Raw genomic sequence first — 19,325 nt, 5'->3', positions numbered from 1 at the left:
GGGGAAAGCTAATTTCCTAAGTCTCCAGTTGGGATATCATCATATACTGTAAGTTGGAATGAGACACTACAGTATAGATGATGTACTACCTTGAGCTCTTCCAGCCGTCCGGACGCCAGGATTTCCAAGCCATCTGCCCTTCGCCACAACACTCATGGTTGCCTTTCCACAGATAGAGAATAACATGAGCAAGTATAGGAGCTCTTTGTTTTGTTCTTAAACCTGTATCCTCATAGGCTATGTTTTATTTTGCCTTCAGAGCCTAGGTCATGATTTATCCCCTCTAAAGCTGCATTAATGCAGTTTCGCACCGCTTTCATTGCCATGGCTCCATGCCATGCAGCCCTGGGATTTGGAGTTTGGTGACAGAATTAGCCTTCTCTGGCTGCATCTCCGCTGCAGAATTAATGCACTTTGACACAACTTTAACTGCCATGGAGCCACGCTGGGGTTTGTAGTTTGAGGGGCTACTTAGCCTGCTCTCTCAGAGAGCTCTGGTGCACTAATAAACTACAAATCCCAGGGTTCAAAGGTGCTACAAGATCCCTTTGCAAGTTTATATTCCCTGAATTGTAAAATGTGAAGTTACTGCAATGCTAGAAATCGGGGAGTGAAGGAAAAGCTCTTTTGGAGAACGGAGACATTTTAAAGGAGTGCTTTTATTCTGCTCCCCTCAGTAGCTACGTTCCTCCATGATCACAGCTGTTCTTGGATTGCAGTTCCCATCAGTCCATACCAGTATAGCCAATGGTGAAGAGTGCTAGGAGCTGCAGTCCAACAATATCCGGAAAGCTCCATAATTAGATTAGGAAGGGGAAAGTAAATGGAAAGTGGATCCCATCAGAGCCTTGCAGCCCAAAATGGACGAAGAACCGAGTGGCGTGTTGGCGAAACCGTTACCATTACTGAGTTTAGTAATGGTAATGGTTCCTCTGCCACGCTGGCCTGCATCTTAAATGATCCGCCGGAGCGAGAAGAAGACGCCACAAACAACGCTGTCTGATGGCTGTATATTCTTGTCTGTTGTGTCTGCATGCTTTTTGTCCTCCTCTCCCATGTAATAAAGAAAACATTTCTGCGCATTTGTGTCTACTTTCCTTTTTTGGGAGCGTCTTAGGGAACTGGGGATGCTTAGCCTGGGCAAGGGAAGGCTAAGGCATGAGAGCCATGGTTAAGTATTGGAAGGGTGCCATGTTGAGGATTGGGGCAAACTGGTTTTCTGCTACTCCAGAAATTGGGACATAGAGCAATGGAAATGATATTCAACACTGGGAAGAACATCTTGATGCTAATGGCTATTTGACCATGGATTATTATGGACAGCCTTGGAAGGTGGCGGAGTCTCCTTCTTTGGAGGTTTTTAAACAGAGGCTGGATATAAATGGTTTCAAAATGTCTTTAACTTTTAGAACTAATATGAATATGTGTGTGTGTGTGTGTGTGTGTGTGTATATACACACACACACACACACACACACACACATATATATATCAAGGTAATTATTTTTGCAAAGGAAATGTCCATTATGCTCAAAGCGACAGTGCCTTTAGGTACTAAAGATAAGATAGATTTGTGTTGTTATTTTTACACTCTTCACATGCCCAGAGGCCAACTGCTTTTAGGTCCATCAAAAAAACGGAGGTGTCTTCTATCCCATGGGGAAAAAACACGGGTTGTATGTGTTCAAAAGGTGCCTGTTTTTTAAAACGTTGGGTTCATTAGATTAGGAAGGGGAAAGTCACAGGAGGCACTCTGTGCATGTTCAAAGGCACTGCGTTCATTCAAAACGAAACAGTTTCCTTCTCAAAATGAAGACACTCTTCACATCCTCAGAGGAACTGTCCACTTAAAAATAAAATAAAGCAGTGAATTTGGTGAAGGAAAGACACTCTGCACATGTTCAGAAAAAGAGATGCTTTTGTGTATTTTGGGTCTTGTATAATAATAATGCTGGCCTCAGCCGAGGCCGCTCTAGCCCCTTTTCTCTATGGTCCCTCCCCTTCGTTTTACTCTATGGTCCCTCACTTCCGGTCCTCCCAGCCAATGGCGAGCGAGGATCCTCTCCCTTTGCTCCCACAATGCCTTTCGCGACGCGCGGAGGCCTAAGATGGCGGCGGCCGGAGCTAGCGAGGCCTAGCAGGGGCTGAGGCGGTTGCCATGGCAGCGGCGAGAGGCCTAGTCCGGCCGGGCGTCTCCTGGGCCTCGAGTTGGGCCTTGAGCCGAGGCCTCGGGGCGGGAAGGAGGAGGAGGGCGCCGGCGTGGAGCTCCGCCCGCCCAGGTAGCGTCTCCGAGCGGGGCTTCTGGGGAGGGACGGCGGGGGACTACCACTCCTATCATCCTCCTTCAGGCGGCGGGGATGGCGGGAGTTGGGTCTAAGTTGACCATAGAGATACATGGGAGAATACTTGCCCATAGGGAAAGATTGGGGAACACTTGCCCATAGAGAAACATTGGGGAACACTTGCCCATAGAGAAACATTGGGGAACACTTGCCCATAGGGAAGCATTGGGGAATTCTTGCCCATAGAGATACATGGGAGAATCCTTGCTCATAGGGAAACATTGAAGAATCCGTGTTCCGCAATGATTCCCTATGGGCAAGGATTCTCCAATGATTCTTTATGGGCGAGTATGGTTCCCCTATGGGAAGGGCTGTCGTTTGTCTTAGTAGGTCCCCTCTCTTAATAACTGTAAAAAGTATAACATGATTAACGCTGAGGGTTTTGCAGCATTCTTGTGCCCCTGCAACTCCCATCATCCTTCCTTTTGCAACTCAGCCTGGGGATGATGGGAGGGGTGGTAAAGGATGTGCAAGAGCGTCGCCCTTTTTGTCACCAGGCAACCCCATTATATAAGGCATAGAAATGAATAAGAGATGGACATTTGGTGTTGTCTTCTGGGGCTGAGAGAGTGTGACTCCCCCAAAGTCATCCAGTGGGTTCCCTCTGGCTAAAACAGTGACGGAGCCAAGCTGGTACAATTCAAAGATATAGTTGCGTTAGTCTGTAGAATCAATGTGTAGAGAGGTTTTTGTAGCACCTTTGAGACTCATTGGAAGAAAGAAGTTGGCAGCAGGAGCTTTTATAGATGTGAGTCTACTTCCTCAGATGCATGTGGTTAAATGTATCCGAGGAAGTAGACCGAAGTCTACAAAAGCTCATGCTGCCAACTTCTTTCTCCCAGTGAGTCTCAAAGGCGCCACAAGATCTCTCCAGAGCCAAGCTGACACTCTCAGTGCTTCAAGAGCCCTCTAAGCATTATGCCATGCTGCTTTTTGACTTTCTTAACGCTGCTGCTTTTCTCTCTCTGTTCATTGATTTAGGACTCAGCGCCTGTTTCTTGAACGCGGCACCCCACCCGCTCGGCCGTTCCCCTGTTTGCTTCTACGGAAATGACTCTGCCCTGGATTACATCCTCGGCCTTTCTAAAGAAGAAACCAAGTGTCCGGTAGGGCAGCACCCGCCATCCGTGAACGCCTTTAAAGGTAGGCCTTGAATCCCGTGAATTGCTTACGGAGCTCATAAACCCAGCGGAAGAAGGTCCATAAGTCTCTTCTAAAGGGTACTTCTCAGGGGAAGGGACTTAGGACAGGAAGATGGAGAGCCTGCGCATAGTTTTGTGCCTTTGGTGTAACAGTGGGATCTGTTCTTTCTCTCTGCAGAAGAGCATGATGATCTGCTGGAGCACCCGCCAGACCAGCCAGAAAATCCCAAAATCTTGAGAGTGGCCATTATCGGCGCTCCAAATGCTGGGAAGTCGACTCTATCAAACCAGCTTCTGGGAAGGAAGGTAAAATGGGTTTGCTGTTTTCTTGGCTGGGGTAGGGAAGATTCATTGTGGTTGTGTACCTTCAAGTTGTTTCTGACTGACTGCAAACCTAAGGGGATCCTCTCCTAGCTGGTTTTTTTTCGGAGGAGGTTTGCCATTGCCTTCCTCTGAGGCTGCTGAGAGTGTGTGACTTGCCCCAAAGGCATGCAGTGGGTTTCTGTGGCTGAACAGGGATTTGAAGCTTGGTCTCTAACACTCAAACCACTAGACTCTCAGAAGAGTCACGTCAGCCTTCAAACACATGATGAATGTGAAACCTCTGCCTCGTTTCCTTGGCAGGTCTTGCCAGTCTCCAAGAAGGTGCACACGACAAGACGGAGCGCCAAAGGCATCATTACGAAGGAAGATACCCAGCTGGTGAGGGTTGATGCACATTGAGTATAAAATGCTATCCTCATATATACCCTGCCTAGGTGTTGGATCCATGGAGTGCATGTTCATCAGTGTGTATATTTGTGCTTCTTAGATGCCATACTTTGCTTTTAATTAAATGAATGAATAATTATTCTACCAATACTTTGTTTTCCTCCACTTAAACCTAGAAATCAGCCAAGCCATTTCTTCTTTCTCTCCTTCTCTGGCTAGATTATTTTAGACACACCTGGCCTCACTACTCAAGTCAAAGCCAAAAGGTACAAACAGCACTTGGTTGGGAGATGATGTTGGCAGGAGAAGATCCCAAGGTCCAGCGAGGAACTCATACTATGTGCTTTGTGTCTTCACTTTTTAGACATCACTTGGAAAAATCCCTCCTATACGATCCCTTGAAGAGTCTGAAGAGGGCGGACTTAGGTGAGAGTGTAGTTATTCTTTCTCTTTTCATACCTCAGGTTATGCCATGTCCTGGCCCTTTATGCCATCTTCTCTGCCATTTAAAATGTGTTAAAAGGTCAAATATTTTAAAAAGTAGTACAGCGCTCTAACCACGACACCACACTGGCTTAGTCTGTGCTAGGAGGAGAGGATGTAATGGTAGTCCCATGTTGCACTCATGACTCCTTTCTTTGTTTTTGAAGTGCTGGTCCTGGTTGATGTGTCAGACCACTACACCCGGAACCGTCTCTCCCCTCAAGTGCTCCGGGCCCTTGCCCATGTTCCAGCAATCCCCAGCGTCCTTGTCTTGAACAAGGTGAGTGTGTCTTCATTCTGGAACTCTGGGTGTGGTTGCAAAGATGCTCATTGGCTGAGTCTTAGAGATCTTTGACTCCATCCATCCAACTCAATGGGATGGAACCCCGTCTCCCAAATGCTTTACGATGTACCTCAGAATAGAGGTGGGGGGAGAGAGGGGATCTTTGGGCTCTGGGCCCTAATATGTCCTATGGAGAGTGGCAGCACAGCTTGCTGGAGGCTCTGGGTCCCCTTTGCCTACTCTCTGGGAAATTCGCTCCCCTTATCTCCGAATGCTTTGTTCTTCCTGCCTCTGCCCTCTGTGTGATATCCAGAGGCCTGTAATATGGCACGTTGGGGCCCTAAACATGAGTGGGAAACTCTGTTGGGCCAGTTTTCAATCCTTGGGACCCCAGCCCCCTCAAAACTGTCAAAAATAAATAAAATCATAGATCTGGAAGGGTCTACAAGGGACGTTTAGTGTTAAGGGAAAGCTGGATGACCCTTTGCTTTCAGGTTTCCCCACTCTTAACAGCCCTCTTCCCAATCTGCCTCCCCTTCAGGTTGATCTGCTTAAGAAGAAAGATATTCTCTTGGGTCTGGTCACAGAACTCACTGAGGGAGTTGTTGACGGAAAGACGCTACAAGTCAAGTTGGTTTTCAAGCCCAAATCCTCAACTTCTACCAGCAGCCCATTCCCTGAGGCCTCCCTGGCACCAGAACCCTCTGAGAGTGGAACTGGGAATCCTGAGGTTCAGCAGGCTTCTCATGGACCCCGAGTAGACTCTGGGTCGGACACAGAGGCTGGTATTACCACGGAAGATGGTGGCTCGGATCCCACGGAAAATGGCAGAAAACAGCAGAAGAAAAAGGGTCAGAAGGGTTGGCCCCACTTCCAAGAGATCTTCATGCTGGCCGCTGTCGATGGAGAGGATGTGGAGACGCTGAAGGTAAGCACCCTGCAAGTGGGGTCCAAGCAGTGCCACCTTCTCTTTCCTGGCAGAGGTCTTGGGTGTACCTTATATCTGCCTGACTGAGGATTGAAGTCTGCTATGGATGCTGGTCCTCTGTGTCCCATCAAATATGTCACCCCAAATTTGGATTTCCCTTCTCTTGGAGACCCGATAGGCACCAGTAATGGTTTCCTTTAGCACTGAGTGAAAATATGACAGTTTATTAAAGCCTTAGGTCCTCACTAATCTATCCCCAAATACTAAGGCATGTGGTTTTTAAGCCTGTCTTGATCTTTTAAACCTGGTCTAACTTGTTCACTGTATTTTATCTTGGATGTGATCCTGTCACACTCCTGCCACCAGAGTTACCTCCTGAAGCGAGCCAAGCCGGGCCCCTGGGAGTTTCACAGCGAGGTCTTGACCAGTCAGTCTCCACAGGAGATCTGCAGTAACCTCATCCGTGAGAAGCTCCTCGAGTATCTGCCAGAGGAAGTGCCATACAGTGTGAGGCAGGTGAGCCCATCAGCGGGAATGGCAAGGACGGAGGGCCATGTGCTAGTACTCGGGGGAATGCCAGGCCTCTGCAAGCCTCGGTCTGATGCCTGGTATCCCCTCAAAACCAGGGGTGTCTTATTCTGGCAGCTGTTAATGTTTGCCAGTGATGCCACCCAACCCATCTGCTCTGTTAGCAGAGGCCTAGTACATTAGAGGGGAAGGGAGTGTCAGGTCTCCAAACTCTCCATATACTCCCTGATGTGTTTGTCTGTTTTTCTTTGCAGAGGACGGACGTCTGGGAGGAAGGACCTGGTGGGGAGCTGTTCATCCTGCAGAACTTGGAGGTCCAGAAAGAGACCCACGTGGTGAGTGTTGGGCAGGAGGTTTGCCAAATGCCCCCCCCCCCCCCCGACATTCTTTTCAAGCTGCTGGCCCTCCGTTCTCAGAAGTTGTTGGTGTGTATTTAAATGAGAGAGGATGGGGAAAGAGCTCCAGGAAATGGAAATGTTTACAAATCATCTACTTTGTCTGTGCCAAGGAAAAGTCCAGCGGGCATACTTTGGTTTTAACTTGACTCCTGTCCGCAGCATGGGTGGGCGAGGTCTTTGGGGGCTTTTGGATCAGGTTGGCAAAGGAGCGCTTGCATGCCGAATGAAGAGAAAAGCAGTGTCAAGGTGGCCGGTTGTAGGGGAGGTGGGTCTGCCTTGATTCCGACTAACGCCACTTCCTGTTCTCTCCCCTTCCCCACCTGGCAGAAGATGTTGATCGGTCAGCGGGGTCACTTGATCGGCAAGATCGCCCAGGAGGCCGGCCAAGACCTGATGAATGCCTTCCTGTGTGATGTGTGCCTGAGGTTGTGTGTGCAGCTGAAGAAGTGAGCTGCCCGACTGGCACTGCCCTCCTAGTTGACATTGTGGAACGGAAGGGAGCCTGGTGAGCCTTGACCCCTGAACATTGGGCTCGCCTTTCCAACAACAGAGTCCCTCTCAAGCTATGAATCGGCCTGGAGAACTTTGCCAGATGCTGTGCCTCACCTCCTTTTTATCCCAGAGACAGTGCCTTGAGATTTTGGGGGACAGGCCTCGCTTTCTCTTGTCACTGCCCAGCTTGGACAGCTCCCTTTGAGGTGACCAGGATCTCTTGGTTGGTGGACTAGCCTGGCGACAGACATTGGTTTAGGACAATAACCACCTCCATGCTCCTGCCCAGGATGGAAATGGTGCCATTGGTATTATGGGACCTTTCCTGGGTAAGGTTTGGCTGCCCTCCCTCATCCTGGTCTTTACGAGGCTGACAGAAAGACTGTTGTGATCTTGTTGCTGCGGTGTGAGCGAAGTGTGTCCCTGTCCAGGACGTGGCTCAGGTTGGTCTGTAGCATGTCTGGATTATAAAACAGGTAACTCAACCCCTTCTTGTTTCCAGGGCTGTTTTTTGAACAGGGCTCTTAGAGGCAATAGTTGAAGAGAAACTCACTGGATGACTCTCCCAGCCCTAGTTGAGGGCTGGGGTCTGTAATCCCTGTCCCCAGCGTTGGGACCGGAGGTTGCTGATCCCGTGGCTGGGGTTACAGACCCCAGCCCTTAACTGGAGGAGTCTTTCCTTTCCGCAAGGCTACAAACTGTCCTTCTCTGCGGGAGGATTTCTTACAAGGACTTTAGGGATGTTATTGTTTGCCAGCATGACTTGGGATGCCTCTTACGAAAGCTAATCCAGTTTGGTGCCGAAGTCTCTTGCCCTCCTACGTCGAGGGTGAGTCCCAGACAGATGTCATTCTCTGCCAACAAATCCCCGCTTTGGCAACTGAGACATACAAATTTTCCTTCCCAAAGGATTAGGGCCGTGTGGGTATGTATGGAAACAAAAAGTGTGAGGAGGAAACTGGTTCTGCCAACCTCTTGCAGAACCCAGCTGGCCCTTGGGACGTCACAAAGCACCCTGATTCCCTTAATTGCTTTAAAATGCAGGCCTGACCCAAGACATTGCGCTGCCAGAGGCAAAGGGCAAGAAGCCGTTCAGCTCTGTGCCCAGGCAGACTCTAACCAGACTTGGGGTCGCTCCTTGCCTCAGTGTGGATGATGGGTTAGTGAGTTCTGTCATCACTCCAGCACTGTCTGAATGCTAAGCGGGGCTGTTCCTAAGCGTGGGCTAGTGGTTTGGGGCTTGGGCTAGGACTCAGCGTCTGAATCCTTGCTCAGTTCTTGGGGAAGTCACTCTCTCTGAGCCACAGAGTAAGGCAGTGGTGGCAAACCTCCTCCGGGGAGGAAAACCTGATGCTAATAGGCTCACCAGATTGGACTGAGTGTTGGACTAGGACTCCAGGAGACTGGGGTTCGAATCCCCACTCGGACATAGGAACCCACTGGATGATCTCAGCCTCAGAGGAAGGCAAAGGCAAATCCCCTCCTGACCAAATCCTGCCAAGGAAAGCCAGTGGTGGGGTCGCCATAAGTCGGAAACGGAAGGCACACAACAATACCGCCAACTCTGTCCTGTGCTAGAATTATCCCTGATGGTCTCCCATCCAAGTGCTGACCAGCCCCAGCTTTGCTCAGCAGCCAGAATCAGACGGAGAGCCATAGAAGGCTGCCTTATAGTCAGACCCATTGGTTCACTAACACTCAGGCTGCATCCGCACTACAGAAACAACACAGCTTGACACCACTTTAGCCGCCTTGGCTCCCTGCCGTGGAATGCTGGGTTTTGTAGTTTGGTGGGGCACCAGATCTCTCCGTGACAGAGAAGGCTAAATATCCCTCCTGGGACTCTATCGCATTGTGGCAGTTAAAAGCAGAGGCCAATTGCTTTTGTGGCATGGAGGTGGAGATCCCATCAGGCTGGGCTAACCAAGATGGATAGTTTCCACACTTGGGCGTTATACATAGCGTTCCTTTGGAGAAGTAACTTGCCATATATATTCGACTATAGGTCAACCTCATGTATAAGTCGAGGGCTAGTTTTGGGGCCAAAATTATGGATCTTGATATGTATAAGTCTGGGGTAAAACTCAGGGGCATGCCATGAAGGATGTAGGGGATGAAGCAAAGGAAAACAAGGCCAAGGAACGGACACATTTCCAGCTATATGTGCTCATCCTCAAGGCTGGATGGATGGAGGAGAAAGTAGAAGGGGGTCAGGGCTTCCAGGGCACAGTAAACTCTTGCCTTTCAGCATATATGTATATATATACACATACACACACATATATAGTACGTACAGTGACCCGAGGATGAGGGTTATTTGGGTCTGTTTATTAACCCTAAATGCCTAGACTTATACATGCAATTCAGGGAAAGGCCCTGCGTTTCCCAAGGTTTGCTGGGGAAGTGGGAACCAAGCGCTGGAGCTAAAAGGACTGTATCTCTAGAGCTGCCTTGGCAAGCGCATGCGCACCTGCTGTCTCTGGCGCCACAGAAGCAAGGTCCTCGTGTGGGGAGGAATTGGTAATGAGGAAACATTGACACACACACAGAAATGCATATAGATACAGCTATTTCCAAGTCTATGGCCCCATGCAGACAGGCCAAAATAAAGCTGCTTCGAGTCACTTTGGAGGTACGCTGTTTCAACAATGCATGCATCCTAAAAGTCCAGAAGTCATGCCAAAGCCACGATCCAGCCCTTAGGACTGGAGCATGGCTTCGGTGTGGCTTCTGGACTCTTAGGACGCATGCATCATTTAAACAGCATACCCCCAAAGTGACCCGAAGCAGCTTTATTTTGCCCTGTCTATATGGGGCCTAAGATTCTATAATAGGGAGAGTGATAGACAGATGCCTCTTTGGCCCCGCCCTCCTCTCCAGATGACCACGCCCCTTTCTGTAGGGGGCGTGGCCAGGGGCGCGCTGGGCGGAGCCGGCGTCAGCGTCGCTTCCGGCGTCGTCGAGGCCGGCGGGTTTGGCGGCGCATGCGCAGAAGGGGGCTTTGGGGAGCGGCCGAGCCGGCTCGCGGCGGAGGAGGAGAAGGCGGAGGAGGAGCGGCGGCCTCGTCGTCGTCGCCATGAGGGCCGGGCGGGGGCTCCCACGGTGAGTGAGTGAGTGAGTGGCCCAGAGAGAGAGAGAGAGAGAGAAAGCGAGGGGACGGAGGGAGGGAGAGGCCCCGCCCCGGAAGTGGGGGGAGGGGAGCCCCTCAAAGGCCACCGTTTCGCACCCAGGACCCTGAAGGGCAGGGCTGGGAGGGGGCTCTCAGGGCATCCATGGAGCAACCCCCCACAAGGAAGCCCCCCTCCTTTCTCTGCGCGGGGGCTGATGGGAGTTGTAGTCCAAGCCCTTCCTCTTGCTGCTGCTGCGTCTCCACTCCTTCCTCAGCCTTCACCTTCAGGGCGACCCTTCCTCCTCTTCTCAGATCTCCCCATGAAGCCCCCCTCGTTGTCGCTGTTGTCGTCCTTTCTGACCTGGCCTCATTCCCCTGAGGCTGAGAGAGTGTGACTTGCCCAAGGTCACCCGGGGTGGACTCGAACCCAGGACCCCAAACCTATGAAGCCCCCCCCCCCCTTTTACTGTACTCCTTTTTGTCTCTACTTTTTATTTGTGGGGGGGGGTCTTCCTTTCTCAGGATGCCGATGAAAGAATGGGTCTGAAAAGGCCAACGAAAAGCTCCCTCTGTATTTGTTTTGCCACATATCTAACAAAAAGCACACAACAAACAAACAATATGTACACGAAGGATACAAAATTAAACCGTAACGACAACGGCAAGCGCAGCAAGCAAACAATACAAAGGTAACACAACAGAAAAGAAGGCTGAGAAGAACAGACCCACAAGTGAAGCTGGCCTTATGGAGGCCCCAAAGTTGATGAGAGCCATATATATATATATATATACACACACACACACACACACACAGTATATATGTCCAGCTGAAGGTCATCTGGCTCCTCATTAGCTCTCCATTAACCCTGTTACGTCTCAAGTGTAGACTTTGTCACTATTCCAACACACACACAAAACAAAGGACAAAATGTCACACACAACTCTTTGGCCATAATGCCCTCTTTCCCTATTCTGAGGGGAAGCTAATGGTGCTTTTTAGGATGGGTTTTGGCCCTCCTTTGGCTCCAATTTTGGGGTTTGTGTGTGTGTGCGCGTTGGATAACGTTTCCCCTCACAAACGCACAAAAAGGGGACGGGACACCCCTCCCCTTCGATAACAGTGGCCTCTTTCCACATTATTGGAGGTGTGTGTGTGTTGGAAATGCAAACATAGTATTGTTTCAGGATGGATCCCCGCCGCTGTCTCCAGTTTTGGGGGGGTCTTCCTTTCCCAGGGTGCTGTTGTGTTCCTCAAACACACAAACACACAACTCAGGCATTAACATTTAATTTATGGGCCGCTCTAGCCGTAAGGGAGAGGAACCTGTTTGGCTTCATTTGCCAATGCAGTTGGCATCGCTCTTCCCCTTGGCATCCTCAGTGGCTTTCTATAGGAGGGTCTTTGAGGGCCGTTCCGACAGAAATGGGGACACAGTGTCAGCAAAGGGGCTCCGTCTTTGAGGCCGGCCTCTCCTCTCCTTGGCAGGAAATCTGGGGCAAGGACAAACCCACCCATGGCAACGCATGGCATCGCATGGAGGTTGTTGGCAGCAGCGTTTCCACAGGCCAAAGTCCCTCTGGCTCATTGCGCTCCTAGGTTTCTCCCTGCGTGGGGCATGCCTTGCAAAAGGATAGACGTTTCCCAAGCTATGCCCCGCGCAGGAACAAAATGAGGGATCCAGTTAGCCAGCTTATAGGTTTGGGGAGGATGGGAGATGCAGTGGTTCCCCCTTTGATCCGTGGGGAAACGCTCCCCAAGACCCCCAGCGGATGCCTGAGACAATACTGACTCCTATGGACCTGCCACATTTGTGGACTCCAATAGCAGAACCACAGAGAAGAGGGATTAAGTTACATTTTCAGACCCTGTGGGTAACCGAAGCGGAGGAAGGTTACTCACAGTCTGCCCATAGATAACCGTGGGCTATTGTTATGTTGTTAATATGTGGAGTCTCCCTCCTTGGAGGTCTTTAAGCAGAGGCTGGATGGCCATCTGTCAATGGGGATGCTTAGATGGAGAGTTCCTGCATGGCAGAAGAATGGGGCTGGACTGGATCAGGGCCCTTCTTAGTGTCTCTTCCAACTCTAGGATGCTATATGTTGTTAGCTGCCTTGAACAACATTACTGCGGGGAAAGGTGGGATATAAATGAATAAAATTATATATATATATACACACACACACACACACACACACACACACACACCAGTCCATATGTATGCATAGGTATATGTATGTATTTTATTTACTTATATCCTACCTTTGTCCTAATATAGGGACTGGGATGTGCATCTATATATATATATATATATATAATTCCTTGGAGGTCTTTAAGCAGAGGCTGGATGGCTATCTGTCAGCTATGCTTTGAGAGTTCCTGCATGGCAGAATGGGGTTGGACTGGATGGCCATTCTTGGGGTCTCTTCCAACTCTATGATTCTAATATATATATGCATGCACCTCAGTCCCTAAATTAGGACAAAGGTGCATGCATATATAGGACAAAGTAAATAAAATAATTATATACATACATACATATATACATACATATACATACACACACACACACACACACAGATACATACACACTATATATTTGGAGGTAACATGTGAGCAATCCCAAACAGATAGACAAAGCATCTGAATGAAAGCCATCGTAGATAGGATCACAATAGCACCGTAACAACAACAAGAACAGTAGTAGTAGTAGTAGTAGTAGTTGTGTGCTATTGTGATACTGTCTATGGTGATTATCATCATCATCATCATCATCATCATCATCACTATTATTACTGATTTCTGCTTAATGGAAAACTCTGTGGAGAGAGGTTCTGGAAGTAATTCGAAACCAATGAGAAACCATCCAAACAAAATGGCCACAGATAGGATCACAATTGCAGTTTAACAGTAATAATGATGATTATTATTAATATCGATTATACTTTGTTTTCTTCTAAAAGGAAGCCTCTGTGGTTCCAGCAGAGAAAGAGAGAGAGAGAGCTTCTGGAAGTAGTAATGCCAAATGGCCAGGCAGAACATCTGAACGCAGCCACCAGAGATAGGTTCGCAATAGCGCAGTTACAACAGTAATCATAGTGATTAATAATAATACTTTGTTTTGTACGGAAAGAAAGCCTCTATGGTTCCAGCAGAGAGGGGGGCTCTGGAAGCAGTTCCAAGCGGATGGGAAAGTCGCTTTAGATAGCATCGCAGTTGCAAAAAGCGACGCTGCTTGGAATGGCCTCCTTGAATGGTCCAAAGTTGCAGCAAGTCCCATTGGGAGCTTGGGGAATGGATGATGGTGCTGCTAATCCTTTGGATGCCACTTCTTAGGTGGTTGTGCCTGGGTTGATACCAGAGAGGAGCAATAAAGACAGGGAGGTTGGATATTTGTAGGAACGCACAACTCAAGCAAAGGGGGCTTGGGCTGGATGACCCTTGGGCTCCCTTCCATCCCTTTAAAAGTCAGAAGGGGGAAATCTCTTTTGTGTTGGTTCCCCTTCCCTTCTCTGCACCTCTTTGCACACGCATTGAATTCCTTGCTTTTTGGCCTGAGGGGTGTGTGTGTGTGTGTGTGTGTGTGTGTGTGTGTGTGTGTGTGTGTATGTCTACCTCGGAGAGCTGAGGTAGGAGCTTTTATTAAAACTGCAGCTTCCGTTCCTTGCTTAAAGGCCTCTTATTTTTATTTTCTGCGTCGGGTTTGAGAAGCCAGCTCCGGTTATTTCGTTGGCTGAGCCTCTCCCTTCCTCAGGCTACAGACCCGCTTGCCAGGACGGCGTAAGGCCGGTCATTTTCTGGTGCCCTCATCGGTTTCTCCAGCTCCTGGATGGGGCATTAAGGTGCCCAGGAACGCAGGCAGGAGACAACTAGGTCAGTCTGTTTATTTGAGGTCGGGATTGTTCTGGCACAGCAGCCACCGACACCAGGCATTTTCAACCCGGCAACATCTGGACGGCTGCAGGATTTCCCATTGCATGGTTAACGCAGGCAAAAATAGTGGTCTTCACTGCCTGCTGGGAACTGCAGTACCACCTCTGGAGGTCCGCTTTCTGGACACCCCTGTTTACGGGTCCAGGATTTGGTGTTGCATTGTTCCGCTCCGGCGCCACAAATGGGTTGGCTGGGGGATTCTGGGAGTTGGATTTCCCCCCCAAGTCATCCCCTTACCATAATGTCACTTTTTGCGACCATTCGTGTCGGTGGTTGACATTTCCAGAGAGCGTCCGGAGGGCTTCGTCTCTCCCTCCAGTTGAATTCCCTGCAAATGTCTCCCGAATTTGCCAGGCTGAAAGTCCCCACATTTTGCACTCGAGGCCCACAAGGCCCCCCCCCCAGCTGTCTCCTTTTTGTCTGGGTTCCCTGGATTATTCTGGGCCCAGTTTTGGCAGGGGATTCTGGGGCTTTAGAATAGCTATGCCAGTGGGGGGATTCTAGTGGCTGAGCCATCTGGGGGATTGTGGCATTTGGAGCGGCCATGCTGGCCATAGGATTCTGGGAGCTATAGTGGCTGTGCTTCCTGGGGGATTCTGGGAGTTACCATGGCTGTGTCAGATGACGGATTATGGGGGTTGTAGTGTGTACGCTGGATGGAGGATTTGGGGCATTATAGTGACTATACTGGCGGGGGGGTTGTGCAAGTTGCAGCGGCCATGCTGTCAGAAGGATCTGGGGGATTCTGGAAGTTATAGTGGTTGTGCCGGCCAGGGGATTCTGGGAGCTGTTGTGTCACGGACAGCACAGCGGATGCTAGTTGGCGAGGAAGGCCTTGCATGGGGTCCACAAAAGTTAGTAGCCACTTGTGAAAAGCAACAGCCCACCTCCAGGTTAATGAGATCCTTCAACAGCTGGAAAACTCCACAGCCCTCCAGGTGCGGTTGGACTGCAACTCCCATTCCTCATCGTCATTTCCTATACTGTCTGTGGATGCTGGGAGCTGCAGTCCAGCTGCACCTGAGGGGGGGGGGGTACTGGCCCTGAAAGAGGGCTTTGCCTCCCATGAGAACCATTACACTGCCATCCAGCGTCTGGGAGAGGAACCTTGATGGTTTGTAATGGTTTGAAAGCCAAGAGAAGCTCCTGACCCAGTGTCCTGTTTGTGTTTTTCCCATGCTTTGGGTGCGTATGCAAAATGAGGGCCTTTGCCCTCCGAATGAGAATTTGGCACCCCCAAACCAAATGTTATCTCAGCCCCCAAATTTTTAGCATTGGACTCTTGAAAACGGCTCACACCCCAAATTTTGTTTGCGGTCTTCGCTCTCCCTGGGTCCCTTTCCTTGTCCCTTGTCTTTCTTTTCTGTTTCCAAAGACTGAAATGTCAAAGTTGCTCCGAGGATAGAAATGCGGGGAAGCGAAGGAGAATGTAATTTAGGATTCCCTACTCGAAAGAGGCAATGCCCCCCTGTTTCCTTCCTCTTCCCTCGCATTAAACCCTTGCCGTCCTGCGTTTACCCCCTCCGTCCCCTGATTTACGGATGACTTGTAGTTACTGCTGGAAGTAAATTAAACCGCCGGTTGCATTTATTTCAGAGGCAATCAAAAGTCTGGTTTTATTTATCCCGTTGCTTCTCCTGGTGAGATTGGCATCTGAAAGGCAGCCTGGCTCCGTGTTTTCAAAAACCAGATTGTAAAAGCCTCCTTCTCATCATGAAACCACTCTTCTCCCGCTGCAGCGTCCGGCTTGCGAGGGGAATTTTTACAGGCCGGACCCCTAAAAGCGTGAATCGGGTTGCGCCGCAGAGGCTGTATTCGAAGGGGAAAGTTGACAAAGCAGAGTTTACACAAGCCTAAAAACCCACCGAGGGGCAAGTTGCGCTCTCTCAGCCTCAGAGGAAGGCAAGGGCGGCAAACCCTCTCCGAAGCAACTTGCCAAGACAAGGCCATACTCTGAGGCTGCTCCACGTCTTTCCCTGGAGTCTTGCATCATTCCTCTCATCCATTTTGTCTCCTATTGTAGGAAGTCTGGGAATTGCTTCGCTGCGTTTGGGGACACTTGTTGTTTGTGCACACACAGACACACACACATATATCCAGCCTGTTGTTGTGGTTGTTGTGTGCGTTCAGGTTAGTTTTGACTTAGGGCGACGTTCACTTAGGGTTTTCTAGAGGAACCCCCTACTTCTGGGTCCACTTTGGCATGCTTTTTAAATCGTGTCCTTTTACATTGCAAGGCACTCGGAGGCGTTCCAACTTTGGGGGGCAGGAATATAAATGAATATAATACACTTAATAATGATAGTGATTAACAATAGTACAGTAATAATAATATCCAGCCTGGCATAGTGGTTCCAGTGTTAGACTCTGGAGACCAGGGTTCGTATCCTGGTTCGACCATGTAAACTTGCTAGCCGTCTTTGGGCAAATCGCACTCTCTCAGCCTCATGGGAACTCAATGGCAAAAAGTCTAAACGAACCTTGCCAAGGAAACCCTGCGGTCGGTTTGCTTTCTTAGGGTCGCCATAAGTCGGAAACCCCTCTAAGGCAACAGCAATAGTTTGGTAATGGCTGGCTGTGCCACAAGATTGCTTTATTTAAACCCCCCAATTTCAGACTTGCAAATTGCTGTGCTGCCCGTTGGCACGGAACGGAAAGGGTCCGCTTTGGCCAGCTTTGCCCATGTCTGGCCAGAGGGCTCCCTTGTTCCTTCCAGAAGAACATTTCCTTCCAGCCTCCGGCGTTTGGCCTCTCTTGGCTTTTGCTGCTCTGATATTTCTCCATCCAGGGACAAAATTGGGCATTTGATGTGGCATTCGTCACTTCTGGGAGGACTGTGGAGTCGAACGAGGCTGTTGTGTGCGTTCATGTCGTTCCGATTTACCGTTTTCTTATCCAGAGCGGGTTTTGCCTCTGAGGCCGAGAGAGCGTGGCTGTGAGCTCCCATGGCTGTGCAGGGATTCGAACCCGGGTCTCCCAGATTGCTTCAGAGGATGCTATCCATAATGAAACGACAAATCCTAGTGTTGCATAGGATGCAGCCATTGCAGAATCAAAGCACTGTAATGAGAACATTTGCTTCCCGTGACTCAGAAGCAGTAATTCGGCTAATGCAGTCTAGCATCATCTTGGCCTTTTTTTGCAGCCTGGTGACACTGCTTGGCTGACATTCAACCCATGATAGACTCTGGCTCTTTTGAAAGATCCCGATCGCTCCTTCTTTCGGCAGCGTTTCTGGTCCCAGGAGGGCTCCCTGCCAGTCTCCCCATCCTTCGCCTTGGTTCCATTTACTGTAATTAACTTTTTACTGCCAATGGCTCTTGCAAGTCACTCTTTTCCTCCTATCTGGCCGTGGTCCTCTCGGCCGCTTGTGGATTTTAATAACCAGAGCGACGCGTGCCGTCTTTCCTGGGGTTCGTTCGGGAAAATCCACGCTGCGATTAAAAGCGACGGGTGCGAATCAGCAAACGCAGAGGTGGTTTTTCCGGAAATTCATTTCTGGGTTGGTGGCTGTGAAGGTGAAGCAAGAGATTTGCATTGAGCCAGAGCAGTTAAGGCAGTCTTAACACTGGATTGTTTTTACAGCGTGTCTTAGACCCAAGATACTTTTATCATCATCATCACTGTCATCATAAATATATGTGTGTGTGTGCGTGTAACATAAATGTGTAAATATATAAATATATATAAACATATAAATATTTATATTTATAAAGATATAAATATATTTATATAAATATATAACTAATATATTTATATAACTATAAATGTAATATTTATATATACATTTAAATATATAATTATACAGTATTATACAGTACATTATAATATTGTAATATATATATATATATATATAATATTATATAATTATGGTTATAAATATTTAAATATAAATATATTATGCAATATTACATTACTATATATTAAATATATATATATAATTATTTTTATAAATATATAATGTAATATTATATTACAATATATTCATAGTATTATATTATATATATAATTATTTTTATAAATATATAAATATATTTATATAAATATATTTATATTTATATATTTTACTTTTCTAAGCCGCCTCGATCTTATTGGAAAGGCATGGTAGAAATAAATACTATTATTATTATTATTATTAGGTGGTGTTAAATGTGTGTACGTTTGGCAGCTGAAAAGTAGATGGTGTTTCACAAGAGTCTGCTGGTTGCAGAGGTCCTTCTGGATGGCTGTGCGCAGGGGGACCTTTGGGCTGGATCCTAACCTGACGCTGTTACCTCTTGTCTCCTTTCAGTGCGCAGAGAACGGAAGCCCCCACCTGCTAGTGGCGCCCTGCCATGCTGGCCTGCCTGCCGGGTCCAGGCGAACTCTCCTTCCCGCTGCTTTCTTACCCGCAGATGAACACTGGACTTCAGAAATGTGAGTTGCTCTGTGGATCCTGGCAGTGCAGCAAAGGCTGGAGTGGAGGGGACAGGGTAGGGCCAGAGTCTCGGGGCAGCTTAAACTGGGCTTCCACAGTCCGTCCGGGGTGTTCCTTGGGGGAATAGCTTTCATCCGAAGTGGGTGGCTGCAGAAATACACTCATCCCTCCATATTTGCGGATTTGATATTTGTGGACTTGATTATTCATGGATTTGATGAATATGTTCTCTCTAGTAATATCTGGGTCCTCCAGTGCAACTCTGCGGTCAACTTTAACTAAAAATTGCACTGAAATACCTAGAGATTCCTAGAGAGAAGACTCTACTAGGCCTTTGTAGCTCCTCCAGCACAGTTCTATGGTCAGTGTCTGTTGGATGTTGACCACAGAGTTGCACTGGAAGACCTAGAGATCCCTAGAGAGATTACTCTACTAGGCCTTTGTAGCTCCTCCAGCGCAGTTCTATGGTCAGTGTCTGTTGGATGTTGACCACAGAGTTGCACTGGAAGACCTAGAGATCCCTAGAGAGATTACTCTACTAGGCCTTTGTAGCTCCTCCAG

The 19,325-nt window shown here is 48.7% G+C and overlaps 2 protein-coding genes across 4 annotated transcripts in view; both read left to right on the top strand.

Moving 5' to 3' along the window:
* The first annotated feature begins 2,080 nt into the window (after nucleotides 1-2,080).
* Nucleotides 2,081-7,792, top strand: ERAL1 (Era like 12S mitochondrial rRNA chaperone 1). Of its 2 annotated transcripts, none has more exons than XM_042442849.1 (11): nucleotides 2,081-2,279; nucleotides 3,324-3,485; nucleotides 3,663-3,790; nucleotides 4,109-4,186; nucleotides 4,415-4,461; nucleotides 4,560-4,621; nucleotides 4,846-4,958; nucleotides 5,503-5,889; nucleotides 6,256-6,405; nucleotides 6,672-6,752; nucleotides 7,146-7,792. In XM_042442849.1, the coding sequence occupies exons 1-11, from the start codon at nucleotides 2,159-2,161 to the stop codon at nucleotides 7,263-7,265; spliced, it is 1,449 nt and encodes a 482-aa protein (XP_042298783.1). In that variant the 5' UTR covers nucleotides 2,081-2,158; the 3' UTR covers nucleotides 7,266-7,792. The 2 variants fall into 2 exon arrangements, with proteins under 2 accessions (XP_042298783.1, XP_042298781.1); XM_042442847.1 differs by having other exon boundaries at nucleotides 2,082-2,279; nucleotides 7,143-7,792.
* A 2,468-nt stretch (nucleotides 7,793-10,260) lies between these two features.
* The window catches only part of FAM222B (family with sequence similarity 222 member B), a 13,541-nt gene continuing 4,476 nt past the window's right edge, over nucleotides 10,261-19,325 (top strand). Inside the window, exons 1-2 of one of the 2 annotated variants that reach the window (XM_042442719.1) lie at nucleotides 10,261-10,409; nucleotides 18,639-18,763. In XM_042442719.1, the coding sequence (XP_042298653.1) occupies nucleotides 18,682-18,763 (82 nt within the window). In that variant the 5' untranslated portion in view covers nucleotides 10,261-10,409; nucleotides 18,639-18,681. The remainder of the gene's footprint in view (nucleotides 10,410-18,638; nucleotides 18,764-19,325) is intronic. The other variant, XM_042442720.1, reaches the window with a different exon arrangement.

The sequence above is a fragment of the Sceloporus undulatus genome, chromosome 11 (assembly GCF_019175285.1).
Source record: "Sceloporus undulatus isolate JIND9_A2432 ecotype Alabama chromosome 11, SceUnd_v1.1, whole genome shotgun sequence".
Classification (NCBI taxonomy): Eukaryota; Metazoa; Chordata; class Lepidosauria; order Squamata; family Phrynosomatidae; genus Sceloporus; species Sceloporus undulatus.
The sequence above is the reverse complement of the archived record's forward strand: the minus strand, read 5'-3'. Positions and strand labels throughout refer to the sequence as shown.